At 35.0% G+C, this 22,173-nt stretch overlaps 1 protein-coding gene across 3 annotated transcripts in view; it reads right to left on the reverse strand.

The window, feature by feature from the left end:
* Positions 1-922: 922 nt before the first annotated feature.
* The window catches only part of PIK3CA (phosphatidylinositol-4,5-bisphosphate 3-kinase catalytic subunit alpha), a 103,953-nt gene continuing 82,702 nt past the window's right edge, over positions 923-22,173 (reverse strand). For all 3 annotated transcript variants that reach the window (XM_008266536.5, XM_070072478.2, XM_070072479.2), the window contains 12 exons: positions 20,944-21,068; positions 19,701-19,782; positions 19,222-19,386; positions 18,911-19,014; positions 17,122-17,293; positions 15,427-15,533; positions 14,898-15,019; positions 13,370-13,448; positions 8,679-8,849; positions 7,995-8,112; positions 7,740-7,891; positions 923-6,967 (listed from right to left, as the gene is read on the reverse strand). In XM_008266536.5, coding sequence (XP_008264758.1) covers positions 6,697-6,967; positions 7,740-7,891; positions 7,995-8,112; positions 8,679-8,849; positions 13,370-13,448; positions 14,898-15,019; positions 15,427-15,533; positions 17,122-17,293; positions 18,911-19,014; positions 19,222-19,386; positions 19,701-19,782; positions 20,944-21,068 — 1,668 coding nt within the window. In that variant the 3' untranslated portion in view covers positions 923-6,696. The remainder of the gene's footprint in view (positions 6,968-7,739; positions 7,892-7,994; positions 8,113-8,678; positions 8,850-13,369; positions 13,449-14,897; positions 15,020-15,426; positions 15,534-17,121; positions 17,294-18,910; positions 19,015-19,221; positions 19,387-19,700; positions 19,783-20,943; positions 21,069-22,173) is intronic.

Below are 22,173 nucleotides of genomic sequence, written 5' to 3' on the forward strand. Positions count from 1 at the left end.
CTGTGAACAAATTCAAAACCATTATCTGAAATCTAAAGTTTATGTTCCAAATACCGCAGTTTTCAATTTCAGTGTCCACTTGGTCCATCCCAGGAAAGAGCTCTTATGTTCAGAGAAGTTGTGGCTCTTGTTTGAGCCCCATCTGCTCCACTTCCAATCCAGCTTCCTGCTAATGTGTCTGGGAAAGCAGTGGAGGATGGCCCAAGTCCTTGGGCATCAGCCACCCACTTGGGAGACTTAGATGAAAGTCCTGACTCTGGGCTTCCACTTAGTCATTTGGGGAGTGAATCAGTGGATGAAAGATCTGTTTCTCCTTCTCCAACTCTGCCTTTCAAATAAATGTTTTTTTTCAAAGTATCTTAAGAGGCAAAGAAATAAAATTTATGCAATGATTTAATTGCTTAGAATATACCTAAAAATATACACATTGATAGAATGTATATACTTTTACCTTAGAATATACCTAAAAGTATACACACTGATACATTGGTATCAATGCCCATGTGCATCACTGCTCAAAGAAAAGCCCAGACTTACCTTTTGCAAAGTTTATGATAACTGACAGAAAAACCAGTTTACTTTTAGCCTTTTAGATTCTGGTCCATCTGCTTACACACACACACACACACACACACAATCTACATACATTCACAGGTGTATGTATAAACATGTCAACTTAGAATGTAATTCTTCATGCTATACTTCTCTAATATTTATCACTTTAACTGCAGCAGAAAAATTGGCTTTTAAGACATGATGGGTTCAAGTAAGTATTCTTAGTTATTATTGAAAAGAACTCAAATTCAGCTAAATTTTGATTGTTAGCAACACTGGTATGCTTTTCAAAAGAAATGTCAAAACAGAATTACCACAGTTCTTTGTTTACATAGTACACTAAGGATTGTTTGGACACAAGTCAAAGTAATTTTTTTTGTTTTTTAATAAACAGCGTGATGTTACAGACTGCAAAGTTAAAGAAAAGCAGACATTGACAGTTTCTGATGAGCACAAACAGGAAGTGCAGTCACAGGCCAAACTTCTTGCTAGGAACAGCAAGACTGGGAAGAGGTCTTAAATTTAGTGATATTGTATAATTATTCTATATTCTCAATATAATAACACATGCATCTTGCTGTGTCAAATACTTTTTGGGTCATCATTAAAAGAACATTAAAACATTTTTCTCCTAACTAATGCATTATACCACAGGTCTTCAATTCGTTGAATGAGCAAAATATAGAGAAATAGAGTTGCTACAATTAATGGGGCCAAAAAGGATGGTTTGAGTTCTTTGTTGAAGTTTCCAAAGTAAACATATGATGTGTTTTAGTCTTCTTTTGGTAGTGTTACATTCCCCAAGATATTAAAGTAGTAAGTTATGTCCCAAAAGGATATATTCTTTTAGATTTTTTTCTCCTCAATTACGTCCAAGGACTGAATTACAATGAAACCACTAATTCCACTTGAAACTTGGGTTCCATAACAAAATACATTTCTAGAAATTAGATGAAGGCCAGGTTCTTCAATGACTCTTAGGAACATAAATTAAATCTTGATAAGGGATTTTGTCATATGAAATCAATAGATAATGACCACATTTAGAAATTGATACTAGAATTGAGGAGTTTAATCTTATTAAAGATATGTTAATAGGAAACATTGAAGGTTTTCTGCCTTCTTGCTAAGGGGAAGGATTAACAAAAATAAGAATACCTAAAAATATACAGTCTTAGCACACCCACAAAATTATCGTAGTGACAGATTAAATAAGTTTGCAAACAGACTCGTTGACTTTAAGTGGCTTACAAAATTCATTTAAAAACTTTCCCTGTACTTACCAACATGAGGAATAGAAGCTACTGTTGGTAGTGAAAATCAGTTACCTAATTAACACTATATATACAATACACTAATTTTTACTTTTCCCATTACATCTTTTATATGTACTTCTGAAAAAATTGTCAGAAAATATCCTTATGGCTCACACTTGTCACTTTCTGCTAGTTGGCAATGCTGGAATATTAACACACCTAAAACCAAACAAAAGGAATGGTGCTGTACTAATAACAAGGAAGTACAAAACTCTTAAGTGGAATACTTGAATGAAATAAGTGTCTTTAAAGACTAACATCCCAACTTGGGAGACTCCTAATAAATTCTAAACTCGTCGGAATTTTAGAACTTTGATATTTGTTTACACCTTTTATAAAAGATGTCTCTTGAGTAGGACTGGTAAAGCAGTGTATATACAAATCGAAATGTGTGCAAATACACCACATCAGATGTACTAATAGTGAAGAAAGAGAACAAAACAAATTTTAAATGCCATATTCAAGAACCTCGTACCATGAACCTCCTCACATGATAGCCTTTCCAAAATGGCTGGAGCCATGACTGAATTTTAGCCTAAATCTTTTCTTAATATCTGCTATTCCATTTAAAAGAAGGCATGCCAACTCTGGTCTTTGTAGCTCTAAAATAGAGTGCTCTGCAAAACATTGTCTGATGTATTGAATTGTGAGTCATCTTTTTTTTTTTTTTTTTTTCTTATTAGTCTTCTGAGGTAGAGTTAACCATCCAATTTTGTCAGGACCATAGTTATCTTGAGCTAAACCTTATAATCTTTTCAGAGAGTTAAATAACTTTTAAGAGAAAAGAAAACAGGCTTCCCAGGCCATGGCACATACAATATATTTACAATTTAATGTAATAATTAAAAATGGTTTTGCATTTGTTGTTTTAAAAAACAGCCCAGCTGTATTATTCTGTCACCAAGAATTATTATTTGACGATACTGTTGATGCTGAATTTTACATTTCAACATTCACAATCCCATCCTTCATGAAGAGTTAACTGTCATGGTACTCACGTCTTCCCACAACTTTCAGCCTTCTCTTAGAGACACCCCATCTGAGCAGGATGGATACAAAGAATGGAGTTCATTCAAATGGCTCCTCCCTGTTTTGCCCCCTCCTTCGTATTCCCCTTTTTTCAAAAACATCTGAAGTATGAAGGTTGTCTTTAAATAGTAGAAGCACCACAATCTATTAACACCACATATTGCCTTTAAACTGAATTATTTCAGTGATGTCTTGGACACCAAATTATTTTTTAAAGTGGACTTTGAGTGTTTGGGTCCAGCCCAGGTCTGAAAATTGTGCAGACACAGAAACAAAAGGAACTGAATAATATTCAGAAGAAGTTAATGTGCTAGTTTTAAAATACTACTGAAATTAAATTTATCAAAGAGTTGGCAAGGATGGGCTACCGATTAAAACATGAATTAAACTGGATGTACAAAAATCATTCAGAAAATAAAATCAATTTTATGTGCTGTGAAATTTCCAAGGTGCCTTTGAAATAGACTGCTCACAATTTTTTTCTATGAGCCAAAGCACTGAGTTTTAGGTGGAAAAAAGAATATAGATGGATTGTGTTTTACCTATGTGAAAGTCACCAATCCATTTAAGGTAAAATCCAAGGGGGTATATACAGTCTAATCAAGTCGTCATTTTCCTGATGAATAAGAACTACGCTTTACACAAGATACTTGATCAGCAGCTGTTTTCATCAAAAAACCAATACTCATAGTTTCACAGTTGAAAAAATTACACATTAAAATATTTTACAATTCATTATATATTCACCAGGTTCCCATTTCCTAATGGGCTTGTAATATAAAGCATAATAGAAGGGAAAACCTCAAAGTTGATTACTTTGACACTAAATTTTACAGAGGACACTAAGAACCACAAAAAGCTTAGGTTCTATCATAAAATAGCAACCAAATTCCATTCTTTAAAAAATCCAATTAGAAACATCTTTTTTTAAAAAAAAAACAAATTCCACAATAAAATTAACAGATTTCAAATTAACAGCAGTCTAAAAATCTTCAAAATAAATGTTTTTGTATAGCTGAGAATATGGTAAAAAGTTTAAAGCATGATTTTCAAACAGTTGATTATTTCTTGCTACAATATATTTATTTTTTCTCCAAAATAATTATTGAAGGAAATAGTTTTGAGTGACCCAATGAAACTGTAGAGCCAAAAGTCAGTCACACCATATTCAGTGACAAGGAGGGTCGGCTATAGGAACTGATCAATCCATGTGAACTGATCTCGGATACTGAAGTACCTGGAAGTGGCTATGTTGTCGCTGACTTGAAACAGATCCTAGGCACCCCGTGTAGCATTCGATTCGATTCTTGTTTTTTCTGCCTTTCTGAGCATTACCTGTCCTTTCTTTCTTTCTTTACTTAATCTGTATTCTTTATAGAATTTGTCTATACTTCATCATATAGAATTAATTTGGTTGTAATAACTCTTGAAAATAAATATAAATGATGAATTAAGTTATGTGGCTTGTGTGTTTTAATGGTGGAGAGGACCTAGGGGAAGATGGGTGGGCAAATATCTAGACTGATGTGAAAAAAATGCGAAAACTGTATGAATTCTGTGAGGGGAGGCTCAAAGTTTTGGCACTCGGGTAAAACACAGTTCTCTGTTAAATCTTCAGTTTCTACCCCTAAAGTCTCAGATTTATACTATTCACTGAGTTTTCCTGTAATCTATCCCTGATATAGAAAACACGGGGATATATTAGTATGCATTGGCGGTTTATATCTAAATAATACAAGATGCTGACTGTGAAGTGTTAATAAGTTATGAACTCTGTCTCTGCAAAATAATCTATTTGGTTTCCTCATTAAAACAGTTTAAATTCTGCTTAACTATTCCAAGACAGTTGACAGAAGTTACCCTAATTTTCAAATTCATCTTTTTGTTGGCAATATTATATACATGCTTTAGTGAAGTACCTAAATCTTCAATAATTATGCCCTTTAAGGGTTCTAAAATAGCCAGATATTAAGAATATTTGTATTAGAGTCCCTTGTTCACTATCCAAGACTTCTACTATAGGTATCTGATTTCATAAATGAGTACTTTAAAAGTGATGATGTTGTACTAGAGTATACAGTGTGCACTCTTTAAAAGTTGTTTTCCAATAATATCTAGAAAACTGTCAGTAAATTATTGCACTTTTTTTTTTTTTTTGAGTGGCACCTGGGCATTTGCTAAAGCTATTTCCTAGGACATTAACCATTCATTTCAAATACTGAGTAAAATATCAGATTCTAGAGTGATGACTAGCATTAACTCCTACATCTTGGTTAATGCTTTTCAACATATTTAAGAATGGGTCCTGTGCTTAAATGGGATTTAATAAGGACAGAGAGTAAGCTCTGGTCACTTGATAATAGGATATGACCTTACAATGGTTTAATGTCCTACTTATATTATTCAGATATGAATATATAGCTTAAAAAGGTAAAAGGTTCATGGTTTCTATTTCCCCATATTATAAGGTATTATTCATCAGCATACCTCAATAGAGGGGTTTCAGCATTCAGGAAGATAGTCTAAATGGTGTTAATTTTGTCAACTAATTTCATGATTGAGCCATTCTCAACCATAAAGGAGGATGGAAGATCAGGGATTCATGTGAATACAAAAGCGAAGAAAAGGAAGAAGGATGAAGTTTAATCTGCTTTCCTTAAGTAGTTATACACTGGTTAACGGTGTAAATTGGATAGTGCCTGAGCCTCACCTATAGACCAAGAGAAAAGCTAACCATGCTGCCACCAACAATAAAAAATTTGGGGTGCAAAACAATGCATGACTATGGGACAGATTATGTAAATAAAGAATATATATTAATGATAGTTTCTATAATATAAATAGCCTTTAATAAAAAAAATAATCTTTTTAATAACATTAATACTTCTATTTTCTGGAAAACATGCATGAAAAATGTGTTCAGTTCAATTGCAAAAGGAGAAAAAAAATCAACTTAAGGTGAATACTGTACAATCCTGGAATGAGAACTACTCCTGCTCATTCTGTTTCTATGATGATTACTTCACTTTGTGGGAGCCCAGAATTTCCCTAGGTATTAAGAATACTGTCAAAAAGAAACAAAAAGCAAAAAACCCAAAACCAAAAACACCACCTTATTACAGGTCTCATTTGTGACTGCTTCCAAAATTGTGCAGATAAGACCCCCAAATCATCAAAAGGTTTGATTTATTAAAAAGAAAAAGTCTCTGGAGAAATCTCGAGAGTCCCTTCCACCCCAAGCACTTTTCTTCATTAAACAAGGAGTCAAAAAACCCACTTCAAACTATAAATTGAACAGCAATGGAAAAATAAGAAACTGTCATCCTTTTCCATTCTATGTAATTCAACATAAACTCCAGTTGACTCAGTCCTAATGCAATAACAGCCTTATAGTTGTATCCACATGTCGAAACGCAGAGCATTTGCAAGACAAATAGAACATCATTCTTTTTCCTTCTCCATCATTTATATATATTTAGGGGATTTTTGTTTTGTTTTGTTTTTAAAAAAAGATACAAACAATCTTCAAAGTTTACCTTTTTGGACTTAAGGCATAACATGAAATTGCGCATTATTCTAAAGCTTAATTTTGAAATGAACTAGTTTAGTGCTATCAAACCCTGTTTGCGTTTACATTATTTTAAATTATATACTATTTTATTTCTGTTCTTGCTGTAAATTCTAATGCTGTTCATGGATTGTGCAATTCCTATGCAATCAGTCTTTGCCTGCTGACAGTTATTAACAGTGCGGTGTAGAATCCAGATATTGAGCTCTCAGTTTCTTAGATATCATTTCAGTTCAATGCATGCTGCTTAATTGTGTGGAAGATCCAATCCATTTTTGTTGTCCAGCCACCATGATGTGCATCGTTCATTTGTTTCATGAAATATTCCAAAGCCTCCTGCTCAGTTTTATCTAAGGCTAGGGTCTTTCGAATATATGCAATGTCATCAAAAGATTGCAGTTCTGGCATTCCAGAGCCAAGCATCATTGAGAAAAGATTTATGAAGAGATTGGCATGCTGCCGAATAGCTAGATAAGCCTTGTAACACATCTCTTGAAACCTATAAGTAGTAAGAACAGTTTGGTCAGTGTGAAGCCATTACCTCCAGGTCTCTGCTCACATGCTACACAATTAGAGAGGCTTTTTAATATGAAAGTATAAAAAACACATTCCTCTCCCTGCTGTCTCCACCAACACTTTTCCCTTTCCCCAACTAGAATGTGAACTCTATGAGATAAGGACTTAATTATGTGTTGTCATCAGCACCTAGAACAACAGCTGACACATCAGAAGTTGAGTAACTGGTCCATTATAGAGCTTTTAGGCTTAGGCTAGGGCCAGGACTGAGTTATAGATAAGAAATAATTTTATAAAAGGCTTTAAAAAGTACTTTAAGGACTAAGACAAACTAATAAACTATCATCAGGTGGTAAGAAAAATTATGAAAAAAATCACAGCAATTATAGTTCACTGACTTCTTCACATTGTATGACTGAAAAATGTTTCCAGGCAATAGCCACTGTTTGTCAATACAGAGAAGGTATAATCCAATTATTCACATAGCAGTAAGTAAAAATTTTTAATGTGTTATGAAATTCAGGAATATTTTCTTTTTAGGTCTTAATTAGCTCACCAGATTAAACTGATTTCCCTTTCCATTTTAATTCTCAGTATCATACAAAATAGATAAACAAAAATATTAAAACATTGTTTTTACAAAAGTCATTTTGTTAAACAACATGTTTTTATTCTAAATTGCTTCAAAAACATCAACTGCTTCTGGTACTGTAGCAAGAATTCTTTATTTTGTGCTTTTGATTTCTTCAGCTTACCTCTCAAATTCTCTAGTTTTTGTGCATTCTTGGGCTCCTTTACTAATCACTATTAAGAAATCCTGTGTCAGAACAAATGGTACACGTTCTCGCTTATAACCAAATTTTTTCTTCTTGTGGTCCAAAAAGTGTCCGAAATCTATATGAAACAGCTTTCAAAAATAAGAAATTATGTTATGGTTTCTGTATGCAGCTATCCAGTGTCTCAATAAATGCAGTTAAAGAGCACTAATTATAAAGAGAGAAAGCCATTACTTGTCCATCATCTTTCACCATGATGTTACTGTTGTGCCGATCTCCAATTCCCAAGATGAAAGTTGCAACGCAATAGCCAGCACATGAACGGGTGAACAGGTCAATGGCTGCATCATATCTACAAAGAAATAACTTATGAGTAGTGTGGAAATATAGAGAGATACAGGCTACCTTAAAAAAAGATGGTTAAGGTTGCTACTGAAACAATTAAATAATCACTGACATTACATAAGAAAGTAACGAAGTCCAGCAATCTAAGGAATTTTCAAGGGTTCCTAAGAAAATTTCTAGATGTTTCTGACCAAAGAATAGTGCTTATTATAGTGAAAAATAAATCATTAAAATTAATTTTTCTAATCATTTACATAATGAATTAGAAATGAAATTCAAATGTGCAATGTTAACTTAAAAAATGAGCTAATAATAACATATTTTAGATACGCAAGTTAAAAGTCTAGGATTTTATCAAAGTAAGAGCAATTTTGATCATCTAAACATAATAACCTCATATATTTCAAAGTTTGAGGCATATTTTTTCCAAATAAGTATGATTAACTATTTTCTGTGGCATACACAACCATTAAGATATATATATATATATATATATATATAAACATATATAACCACTAACAGATTCATCTAACAAAAAAGTTAGACTAATCTAGAAAGAACAATAAAACTCACATTTCTCCTTTGTTCTTGTCTTTGAGCCACTGATGCAGTGTATGGCTATTGAACTGCAGTGCACCTTTCAGGCCACCTTTGCACTGAATCTGCATGATAGTGTGAGAATTTCTCACCACCTCAATAAGTCCCACACAGTCACCAATTGACAGACAACCATAAGGTAACATTCTATAAAAGGGGAAACACATAATTATATGATGGAATTTAAAAAGAAATATTTAAATAAACTAAAACATAACTATTCTATTTGAAACTCTGTCATGCATGCATGATCTTTACTGTCCTACTAATTTTAATCTTTTAAAATTTCTTTATATTAATTATTTGAAAGGCAGAGAGGGAGGGAGGGGACCTCTTCTATCTGCTGGTTCACCCCGCAAGTGTCTGCAATAGCTGGGGTTGGGCCAGGCTGTAGCCAGGACCCAGGAACTTCATCCAGGTCTCCTTTGTGGGTGGCAGGGGGACCCAAGTACTTGAATCATCACTTGCTGCCTCCCAGGGTGTGCATTAGCAGGAAACTGGAATTGAAAATAGAGCTGAGACTCAAACACAGGCACGCTGATGTGAGATGCAGGTGTTCCTTAAAGCGGTGTCAAATGCCTGCTCCTAATTTTCTTTTTTGTAGTGTGACATATTTCTTTTTCTTTTCTTTTCTTTTTTTTTTGACAGGCAGAGTTAGTGAGAGAGAGAGAGACAGAGAGAAAGGTCTTCCTTCTGTTGGTTCACTCCCCACATGGCTGCTACAGCTGGTGCTGCACCGATCGAAGCCAAGAGCCAGGTGCTTCTCCTGGTCTCCCATGGGGTGCAGGGCCCAAGCACTTGGGCCATCCTCCACTGCCTTCCCAGGCCACAGCAGAGAGCTGGACTGGAAGAGGAGTAACCGGGACAGAATCTGGTGCCCCAACCGGGACTAGAACCCGGGGTGCCGGCGTCACAGGCAGAGGGTTAGCCAAGTGAGCTGCGGCACCAGCCAGTGTGACATATTTCTAAAAAATCCTGAAAATTATCTACCACATTTGTTGTAATTTTCAATTGAGACAGCACTTAACCATTCATCAGAAGAGAAAAGAAAATTATTATGGCTATTAAAATATAAACATAACTTTAAAAATATGGGTGAATTTAAAGATGGTTAACTAATATCTAAACAAAAGTTTAGAGTAGGGGCCAGCACTGTGATGTAGTGGGTAAAGCCACCACTCTGCAGTGCTGGCGTCCCATATGGGCTGCTCCACTTCTGATCCAGCTCTCTGCTCTGACCTGAGCAAGCAGTGGAAGACAGCCAAAGTCCTTGGGCCCCTGAATCCGAGTGGGAGACCCAGAAGAAGCTCCTGGCTCCTGGCTTCGGACAGGCCCAGCTGTGGCCATTGTGGCCACTTGGGGAGTGAACCAGCAGATGCAAGCTCTGTCTCTCTGTCTCTGTCTTTCTCTCTTACTCTGCCTTTCAAATAAAAGAAATAAATCTTTAAAAAGAAGCCTAGGGTTGAAGTTCTTCAATTTTTGGTCTCAGGACTCCTCTACATTTGTAAAAATTACTGAAGATCCAAAAGAGGTTTTATATGGATTACATCTATTGATATTACAGCTGTTGATATTAGAAATCAAAAAGAAGATAAAAATTAAAAAGTCAAGGCCGGCGCCGTGGCTCAATAGGCTAATCCTCCACCTTGCGGCGCCGGCACACCGGGTTCTAGTCCCGGTCGGGGCGCCGGATTCTGTCCCGGTTGCCCCTCTTCCAGGCCAGCTCTCTGCTGTGGCCAGGGAGTGCAGTGGAGGATGGCCCAGGTGCTTGGGCCCTGCACCCCATGGGAGACCAGGAGAAGCACCTGGATCCTGGCTCCTGCCATCGGATCAGCGCGGTGCGCCGGCTGCAGCGGCGGCCATTGGAGGGTGAACCAACGGCAAGGGAAGACCTTTCTCTCTCTGTCTCTCTCTCTCACTGTCCACTCTGCCTGTCAAAAATAAAATAAAATAAAATAAAAAATTAAAAAAAAAATTAAAAAGTCAATTCATTTTAAAACAAATTATGTGTTAATATAAACAACAGCTTGTACCAAAAAAGTATTTAAAAACATGTAGAGTGAAGAGTGACAGTTCTTTCAAATTTTTAAATGTAAGTTTTACAGTATTTCTCTAGGTTTTCTTATATACCTCTATAACCAATCACATGTGTTGTTTTAATTGATATATATCAATAAAATGTAGCCTCACACAGACATGTAATTAGAAAAAGGAGGAATATTGTCATAATAGCCTTCTCAGATAATTATCAAGTATTTCCTTGACAGTATGCCACGCTGACAAGAGACAGTTTTTCAAATTGCAATATGGAATCTGAAACTATATCAATAAGCTTTTTACAATGCTACATTAAAATTGAATTATCTGTCTTTCCTCTGAATGGATCTTTCACCCATATACGACTTTATCATATCTTGCAGTGGTCTTTTGGAAGATACAGTTTACTGATTTATACAGATCTCCCAAATGTTGGCACTTTTATATCACATTTTAAATCACAATTGTTAATACTGTCACCAATCTTTTCAGAAAGTTTGGGGACACTACTAAGTTCAGTGGTGGATACAAGTGTTTCCAAAATTTTAATTTTTGATTGAAAGTTCAAAAGTTATTGTTGGCAGCAAATACTGTCACAGTTGTTTTCTTTGAAGAGATAGGCACATATTGTTCATTTAAAAAAAAAATGCCTGCCAAATACCCATTTCTGAAAAACTGTAGCTTGCCTATTATTATTATTATTATTATTATTTTAGGTAAAAATTATGTTCCAGGAAAAAAAAAAAAACTACAAGTTCCGCTCACAGCTCAATCCCACAAGCCTTTTCCCTGGTAACAACCATACTTTGGGATGTGCAGGGTGCTTTTAGAGTACTTCCTATTTCATCACATATTAAAGAGGGGGGGAAAAGGAATATTAAGTAGGACAGGCAGTCAAAGGTAGAGATATGTGGATTTAAAGAAATAATGAGAAAAAAAGCACCTAACATTCAAATTGACACATAAACACTTTAAGTCTGGTTTTCCTTGCTGTGTTGTTCTCATAAGCTATTGTTCATTCTTTCCACCTTATCTTCACTTCCTAAATTCCAAAAACAGTCTTACTAATAGTCACTTACTTTCATTTTCTCCCTTACTTCCTTATAGTTTAGCTTCTGTGTCTACTATTCCATTAAATACACTCTTACTAAAGCTAGCCATGAGCCTTGAAATCCAAGGGCCTTTTTCATAGTCCTTATTCTTGTACACCCCTTGAAATACACTACAAACTGTCGATCTCTCTTCTCTTTTGGGTTCTATGAATAACTTACTCTGGTCTTCCTACTCCCTTGCCATTCCTCTTGTAGATGCTTTCCTTCTATCTGCCCTGGTAAATACAAAAACTTCTTAAGGTTGTTACTCTTGTTCATTTTTTTTTACCTTATGTTTTCATTTGATTGCAACTGAGCATGCTCATAGTTAAGAGAGTGCAATAAGTCTTGTTGTATAAAAGTTATAAATAAACCTGAATCTTAATTCTACTTTTGTCAAGTATAAATAAAAAATGGCTATGATTTTTCTTAAATTAATTATATTTTACTTAAGTACTTAAAATTAAACTTTAAACCAGAAAATCTTCTAAGACTGAAAAACCCTTAGTATTTCCAATGATTTTACTTAAATTAACCTTAGATGGTTTGCATAAGATTACAATTAAATATTGTAGCTACCAGGGTTACACAGCTGATTCCTTTACTCTTTCTAGTTCTGTATCTTTTTACATTCTGTTCCTCTGGGAGTGGCAGTAGTAGTGGCATGGGGCTGGGCTTATGAGACAAAAAAATTACCCCAAAAAGAAAAACTTGATTTGTGTAACATCAATTGTCCCTGGAAAGCAATAGAGGTTAAGCAATGAGTCAGGAATTAAGAATTTGAAGTTAGTAACTTAATTATGTGCCTTAGCAGGTAATTTGAAATATTCATCTCCTTCTTTGCAACAAAAGGGTACTATATGCCCTTGTTACATTTTTATATACTAGCTATTATTTATCAGTAAGAAGCATACAAATAAATCCTGATCTACTATTACCTGTGGTTTCTACTTTATCTACCCTATTGCTGCACTGGACTTGACTCTTATGCTTACCTACAGAGAAAAGTACTTTTAGAGAAGGTGGCTTTTGCTGGAATGACGATTTGCAAAGAGACAAGTTGGAAGAAGGAAAAATTAACAGAAGCAACAGTAACTTAAAAAGCAAACAGTGACTTGATAAAATTTGGATCTAATACTAGTAATTGTACAAGGTTTGACAGAAAACAATAAACTTTAGTAAAAAGTTTGCTGCAAAATAAGATTAGAAAATTTATAAAGCTTTAGAATTAGATGATTTCTATGATGAACCTTCTATTATATGTGTTTACTTCAGACTATAAACAAAGGCACTTTGTGTCTCCTCTATCTTGTTCCTAAAGGTGACATTCCAGAGACAGTTGCAGAGTCTGCACTAGCTTGTCAGAGGTAGCTCTTACCTAGCTGGACCTCATTAGCTATTCTAAACCAAGTAAGAGGAGGACAAATGAAAGTACCATAGTGTACTCAACTCTTGTTAATTATTAATATATACATTTCCTTATAAATATACGCTTCTATAATTAATGTTTATTAATAGTTTACTTTTATGGCTACCTACCGAAGATCAAGACCTTGATTTTGCCAGATATTTTCCATAATGCGAATAATTTGAAGTGTTAGCATATCTTGCCGTAAATCTGAAATTCAAATAATATGTACCACTGAATGTCATAAATGCAACTTGGGGATCATACCAGCACATTGTTTTTGAATGAAAACAAATAAAGCTATAATCTACTCTTCAAAATAATTTATAAGAAAGCAAAATTCCGATTCTTTAATCTACTTCTAAAGTATTCTCATTAACATATCTGTGTAACATTAGTGTAAGCATGCATTATTTTATTTCACAAAAATTTTTAAAAAGTTATTTATTTTTCACTTAACCATCTGTTTATTCTAACAGACGGATCAACAGAATTCCCTGCTGAGAGGTCATTCCCTAATAGAAAGTCAAGGATTATCCTCCCTGTTTCCCCCAACAGCCTAGACTCCAAATAAATTGAATTTTGTTTACAAGTCTCCTTAACAGACTACATTCTTCCTTTGTATTTTTTATAATTATTTGTGTAATGTGCCTCTTTTCCCTGATAGAATATAAACTTCAAGAGGGCTGGGGTTCTGTTTTATTGCTACAACCCCATAGCTTTCCATACTTTTAAAAAGTATTTATGGAATGAATGGATGCTCACACCATTCATGCAAATGACAGAAACTGATTTTAGGATTTCTAATTCTGAAGGAGTTCAGAAATGCCACCTCAACCAAAGAAGATCAACTGGAGGTAGATACCACACTCAGAGAGACGCTCACTTACTCTTCTTAGGACTGCTCCTATACATTTATCACCTTAGAGACTTTTCATCAGCATATCAAGACAACCTTTATTTAACAGACATTTCCTCTCCTCAACCTCCCATAACATGCTTCATACCCAAGAAGCCAAAAACCCCTATTCTTTCCTGTAGCTCAGGATGCCATGAAGCTCTAACTATCTGAATGTTCTTCATGTCTCCTATTCTGTGGGACTCCTGTGTGTATCTAATTAAATATTATTTTTCTTCTGTTACTCTGTCTTATGTCAAGTTAATTTGTAGGCCAGCCAATGAAACAGAAGAGTAGCGAGAAGCCATTTTTCGAGAAGCCATTTTTCTCTTCCCTATACAGGTATTCTCATAAAAAATTAAAGAAGTACTTGGGTTGGAATTGCAGGGATCAACCCTCCTGTTGATCTTCACTGGTTCTCAGGACAACTGAGTTCCTTCTGGAGGATCCATCTTCAGGCAGGTAAGGGGAATGCAGAGAAAGCCTCTGCCTGCATCTACTGCTCCCCAAGTGCCCTCAGCTCAAAGTAATTAATATTAAAGTATCATCTTCTGGGGTAACATTTCCTCAACTCCGTGTGTGTGTGTGTGTGTGTGTGTGTGTGTATTCCAACAATTAAAAACATATGCTTACTGTTATATATTTTTTTCTCATGTGTATTCTTTAAATAGCTTTCCTTAGTTTTCACAGTTCATAAATATCCTGTGTAGAAAAAAGTAGCTAAATTCACGGATCATAGGCTCATTAATGCTCTTCCTTACCATCCCCATTTTTAAAGATGATCTCATTGTTCTGAAACAGTAACTCTGACATGATGTCTGGGTTCTCCCAATTCAACCACAGTGGCCTTTTTGCAGAGGACATTATTCGACACTCTTCAAGCCTTTAAAATAGTTAAAAACTTTACTAAGTACCTTAGCCTTGTTATTCTTATTATCCTTAAACTTATTGTAAACTACATATACAGGATAGCTTTTGGAAGTGCAAAATTTTTAAACTTTCTAAATTTTTATTTATGAATTTGCTTCTAAGGAGTGCAAGGAAAAAAATAAATCTTAGGCTTTAAGCATTTTTATATGACATGGGGACATACTGTTAATTTTCTAGATATAATATTCCATTTCTTATCCTATGACATCAAAAATTTTAGCTATATTATTAGCAATAAAATGTTTTAAACTTTTTTAAAGTAGCAGAAACTCATTATAATAGACATTTTGACTTTTATCAAAATTTTATCTACAAAAGGTATTGATTTAAATATATCAAACTCCCAAGAAAGTACCTCACCTGAGATTTCCCAGTTGATGAGCAGGGTTTAAAGGAGACAGAAAGCCCTGTAGAGCATCCATGAAATCTGGTTGCCTCATTTGCTCAACTAAAAACTTCATTTGTACCTGATTTTAAAAGAGCCAACATGGTTAGAAACTGATGTTATACAAAGTAAAACTAACTTATTATCTCTTTTAACACTGATGCCTTGGTATGGTATTATCTCTGAATTCACTTTCTGGATGGGTTGCACTCTAAACAGGAAGGTTTCTATAATACAGCACTGTACCTCGATGAAAGAGTCAACAAAGGCAGCGCCATACATCTTCCAGGGGCTGGATAAACTCTGCTTGCTGAGTTTTGGTTCTAGAGCAGGGCTGACTAACTGTGGCCTGCAGGTCAGTAGCCAGTTTTTTGTTTTTTTTTTAATCAACTTGCATTAGGATATAGCTACATATTAACTGCTTTCACATTAGAATAACAGAGTTGAATAGTGAAGACAGAGACCACAGTAAAAAGTTGACTATCTGACCCGTTAAGAAAAACTCTGCTACACCTTGTTCTAGAGGAAAAACTAAGTAGACCACAGTATTGTAGTTCAAAGACCTTACTTTGGGCTTTTCAGAAAATATCACATTTATACTTTGTTGGGTAAAAAGGTCTAGTGAGGCTAAAGAGAAGTGTGGGGAAAAGACTTACAAAAATATGTTACATGAAGTCACACACTACATTCAGGTTCTGGTAGATAGCTATAAGAAATATTCCCTTTTAATCAATTCAAACTGAAGTCTAGATTGTTGAGCTATCATGTAGTACCTGGCATTTTATTTTAGGAAATTTCCATCTATTAGAAATATAAATGTGAGGAGGGGCAGGTTAGGCATTAAGAATTAATAAGAATTAATTTTCATGCTTAAATTTTAGTAATAAAAATTTTTTTCATACTGAATTGAATAGCCATTGTGGACTAGGTGTCCTGTACTCACACAAAGGCATTTCTTTTCCCACCGCTGTCAATCCTAACATTAATACAACACATATTTATATACCTTATCATCCACTGTTATAATAAAAAATAAAACCACTCAAAGCAACTGCTTTTGCGTCTATGCCTGCAATTTTAGTTCCCTCTCAGAATTCAGAATTTTATTTAAGCCAACAATGTTCTGAGTAATGAATTTCATGTTCCTGATTAATCTGCTGTATCACAGCTAATTTATGAAATGAAAACTCTGGCTTAGAAGAAATGCCTATATCTAGCTTCTTTTTTCATAACTTAGATACAATATGGATATGGTAAATTTTTTTCTTTCAAGGTGTACCATCCCCTCTTGCCCATAAATTACAGTTTCAGAAACAGTACTAAGAGAAAATAAAATTGAATGAGGAAAGAATAATTTTTAATATTTGGGGCTATATAGAAAAGAAAGGAGAGGAAAGTAAAGGCAACTAATATTTCTTGTGCACCTTGTATGTTCTAAGGACTGTGTAACAGGTGCTTTGCATATTTCATGTAATCTCATTCTCACAAGAACCCGATGAAGAAAGAATTATTGTCATTTTGTATATAGGAGAGGAGTGGAACTTGGACCCAAATTCTAAGCTGCTTGATTCCAGAGATTATATGATCTGAATATACACTGGACTTATAAACAACGCTGCTCACTGAAGGAATGGAGTCTTAAAAAACAAACTAAACAGTCAGTCACACACCTTTTGTGTTTCATCCTTCTTCTCCTGTTTGAGAATGTCAGTCAAGTTAATGAGCTTTTCCATAGCCTCAACTTGCCTATTCAGGTGCTTCAAATACATTCCACATGCCCGGCAGTAGGACTCCAAAAGCAGGCCAAACCTCTGACTAACTGTTTTATTGTGCATCTCAGATCTAAAAGATCAGTACAAGATTAAATGAAAAAAAGAAAAAATTGGTCTTAAAAGAGTAAACATATACTATAACAATAAGATGATACAAAACCTATCACTTAGAAGCAAAACAAGTTTTCAGGTAGTTCCTGGACAGGTAAATTTAATAACAATTATAGTTTTTAGGTTTATTACAACTACTTTTCATTCATTAATTTCAGTGTAAGACACTGAAAAATGAATAAAGGAAATTGGACACAAAATGAAATAAGTAGGCAGGGTTCACAGAGTCTAATCCAGCTCCTTTAACTCTTCTGGCATATGTGTCCACACTTTTCTATACTGCCTCTAAATTTAAGATATTTTAAACCTAGCTTCTAGGCTCAATGTTTTTATCTTAATATTTTATAAAAACCATATTAGGTAACAATCTGTTTTTGATTTATAAAAAAAATACAGTTGATGACCTTTGACTATTTGAAATGTCACATTCTGCAAAATATCTTGTATTCTTAGCCTATTTTCTAGTAAGAAACATGGGATTTTTGTCACTACTATTCTTAAATCCAAGGTAAGATTTTTTTTTTTAAATTTTGGGATATTTCAATCCATACGTAGTATGAAACCTATGGCAACATTAACCTGGACCCAGCAAATTTTGCTTTGCTTAAAATGGAATTATAATCTAAAAATGTTACAGCTCTCACTCATGAATGAAATTGTTTTGAATTTTACTGCTTATTTAATTTTAAAGAGAAAAAGTTGAAATGCTCATCACTAGTACCATACTTTCATTATGAAAAATTCTTCCAGCCAAACAAAATCTAAAATATAGAGGCTGGCATTGTGGTGTGGTAGGTAAAGCAGCCACCTGCTAAGCTGGCATCCCATATGGGCACTGGTTTGTGTCCAAGTTGTTCCACTTCCAATCCAGCTCCTCGCTAATGGCCTGGGAAAAGCAGCAGAAGATGGCCAAAGTGCTTGGACCCCTGTCATCCATGTGGCAGACCTGGATAAAGCTCGCTCCTGGACCCTGGTTTTGAACTGGCCCAGATGTGGCATCTGGGAAGTGAACCAGTAGATGGAAGACCTCTCTCTCTGTAACTCTTTCAACATATATAAATAAATCTAAAAAATACATTTATATCTTTAAAAAAAAAAAAAAAACTAGAGGTTCTTCTTTTATTTATTTACCTATTTTTTTAAAGATTTTTTTTTTTATTTATTTGAAAGGCAGAGTTCCAGAGAAAGGAGGAGATATAGAGAGATCATCCATCTGCTGATTCACTCCCCAAATGGCCACAATGGCCAGGCCTGTGCCAGGCTGAATCCAGGAGCTTCTTCTGGGTCTCCCACCTGGGTGCAGGGGCCCAAGCACTTGGGCCATCTTCCACTGCTTTCCCAGGTGCATTAGCAGGAAGCTGGATCAGAAGTGGAGCAGCTGGTTCTTGAATTGATGCCCATATGGGAAGCTGGCGCTGTAGGCGGAGGCTTAACCTGCTATGCCACAATGCTGACCCCCCAAAAAAATCTTTATTAAAAATATCTGAAGTATAAAAGCAATAAATATTGATATATTTATTAAGAAAGCAAGTAAATATATATTTAAAGAATTTAGGAGGGAAATATTTTGACTTACTTTAAATGCCAAAAGAAAAAGTGCCCAATCCTTTGGTTAGTCAATGCTTTCTTGAGTAAAAATCTCACGAGAAGGTTATCCAAATACTGTTCATATTTTAGGACCTAGTGATTAAAAAACAAAAATCCCAGATCCATGAGGGTCAGTTTCTACATGGCTTAATTTAAAGAAAAATTTTCAGAAAAAAAAGTAGATATTACTGATAATAAAATTTATTACTTTTTAAAGCATAAAACTACTTAATGCAGTAGACTGTGGATGTGGCACAGATTTAGAATAAAACATCATTTTTCCATTTTCTATTATTTTACCTGTACTAGCTGAATCAGATACTGAGAAAGTTTGTCATCTGTTAAATATTTTTCCAAGCATCGAACAGCAAAAGCTCGAACCATCGGATCTGGGTAGTTGCAGTCCAGGAGCTCCATGGCCTGCTCAGGTTTTATTGGAGGCCAATCTTTTACCAAGCAGTACATCTGTGTATAAGGAAGACAAGACATCATTCTTAAAAAAGCAATGAGAGTTATAAATGAACCCTCTAAAACCTTGTCTTAAACTCTGTTTTTAAAATGAGTTTATATGAAAGATTCCCTGAAAGATGGATTAAAATTTTCACTTCTAATTAGTTGTATGTGTGGAAATGAAGTGAAGTTATTTTTCTCCACTACATTACCAATATTAATTAATTTAAAAAACCATCTAATTCATGTTATATCTATGCAGACTTTCTGAGATAAACCAATTTGAATAATATGCCAATTTCAAGTGGTAATCCCAAACATGCATTTACCTGGGCAACTTCATCTCTAGAATTCCATTTAACAGACAGAAGCAATTTGGGTAGAATCTCTGGGATAGTTACACAATAATGTCTGTGTGGAAAAGGTGAAAGAAAATAAAAAACATTCTTACATCTTGGTTTTTAAAATCAAAAGATATCAGTGTTTAACTCTAGTTGTATATGTATCTACAAATATACTGAGACACAGTTAAATAGCAAAGAGATAGGAGGAAAATTCAAACGGAGAAGTACTTAAATTTAGCTGGTAGTTAAGAAAAATTATGAATTTATGTTCTACCACTCTTTATATGACTTCTATTGTTCACCTATTTAGGTAACCTGAACCACAAGAGTCACCAATTCTGCTGCCACTGGACAAAACATATTCTAATGGTCTTCCTGCAGAAATCAATTGTAACTGTTATATTTACATATACAATGTCACTTAATAAGTAGCAGGATACTTTCTTTATAAGTGAAATAAAGGCATTATATTCTCCCTCTGAGAAAGTGCAAGAAAAAAAGAAAAACGGGAGAGAACTGAAAACTATGATATTCAGATCAAGTAAATCACAAAAAACTAAATTGATCTAAAACTACTTTTAAAAAAATCTTGAATCTGATGTGCAAAAATCCTTTAAAAAATCCTATCACAGGCTGAGAATGAAAACAGCCTTCAATGTGGAAACTAAGATCCAACACAGCATGCTCTTCTAGAAATATCAATTGATAACCATAATTTTAAAAAAGGAAATGTTGGCCAGCGCCGCGGCTCACTAGGCTAATCCTCCGCCTAGCGGCGCCGGCACACCGGGTTCTAGTCCCGGTCGGGGCGCCGGATTCTGTCCCGGTTGCCCCTCTTCCAGGCCAGCCCTCTGCTGTGGCCCGGGAGTGCAGTGGAGGATGGCCCAGGTGCTTGGGCCCTGCACCCCATGGGAGACCAGGAAAAGCACCTGGCTCCTGGCTCCTGCCATCGGATCACCTGGCTCCTGGCTCCTGCCATCGGATCAGCGCGGTGCGCCGGCCGCAGCGCGCCAGCCAAGGCGGCCATTGGAGGGTGAACCAACGGCAAAAGGAAGACCTTTCTCACTGTCCACTCTGCCTGTCCAAAAAAAAAAAAGGAAATGTTAATAAAAATAATGTAAATTATGATTTACTGTAATAAGTATGGTAAAAATATGATAATATCAGCTAAAGACAAAGTTTCACCGTTTGTAATACAGAAAACACAGATCTCCATCCCAACACTTACCTGTGGCTCCACAGAAAATCTTTCTCTTGCTCAGTGATTTCAGATAGAGGATCGCGTGTACAGATTGCTCGGAGCTGTTCTTTATCATTTTCTCTTAATTCATTGTCTCTTGCTAGTCTGTTACTCTGTAAAAAGAAGTAATATATGGTTTTCTTGGTCATATTTTCCTTCTGGGTTCATGACTGATCTACAAAAAAGGCAAATCAATTTTCAATAAACTTTACATTGCCTGTTCCTGTTAAATGTTATAAAATAATTCATTTTCATGCAAGACTTTATGTTCAGAGATCCAGTAACTTAACATGGTTAACATTCCCACCAATCAGAGAACAGCAACTGCCCAAGATAATCAGGGAGACCAGATTGAGATATGAGGAGATGGTAGCAAATAACTTACTTCTCTTCCTGATGAGGTCCTTGCCTATTAACTAATCTGCTAATCTTCTGATAGAATAAAAAACAATAAAACAATAAATAAAAATTAAACTGCTTCATGTTCCTTGCTGGAACACATCTTTCTAATTGTTACAAGGCTTTCAAATTTCAAAAGGAAAAATTAATAAATAAGGGGGAAGAAATATGTCATTTAAGCACTGCCCACTGGATATTAGGAAACAAAAAAGGAAATAAATTTTTATATAATTTCAAGTAATATGTTTATTCCCTTTAATATAGATGTATTACCTTAAATAATTATGAATGTATATTAACATTATACAGGACAAATACATATCCCCCAATCATTTGTAATGACTACAAATGAAAGCACATATCCAAGCTACTTAGTTTTTATGCATTTAACATGTTTAATTTATTCAACAGTTTGAAGAAATATTAGTGGTATCTATTTGTTCAACAAACATTGATTAAATATGCACCGCATGCCTTGTCCTGTTCCTTCTTTTGGGGTTAAAAACAGTGAAACACTGTACTAACAGAGTATCCATTTTAGTGGGAAATCAAACAAATAAGACAAAGACTGGATAGTTGACATAAGTACTCTGAGTGACATAACCGAAAATGCCGGAGTGGCTACTTTTGACTGAGTATTTGGAAATGGTTTCTGAGAACATAATACAAGGTTCTTAAAAGAAAAAAATACGTGGAGGGCGGGTATTATGGCACTGCAAGTTAAGCCACAGCCTGAGAAACAGGGATCCCATAGGAATGCTGGTTTGAGTCCCAGCTGCTCCACTTCTGATCTGACTCCTTGCTAATGTGCCTGGAAAA

Source organism: Oryctolagus cuniculus, chromosome 4 (genome assembly GCF_051225735.1).
Source record: "Oryctolagus cuniculus isolate XC-2025 breed Fujian yellow rabbit chromosome 4, ASM5122573v1, whole genome shotgun sequence".
Classification (NCBI taxonomy): Eukaryota; Metazoa; Chordata; class Mammalia; order Lagomorpha; family Leporidae; genus Oryctolagus; species Oryctolagus cuniculus.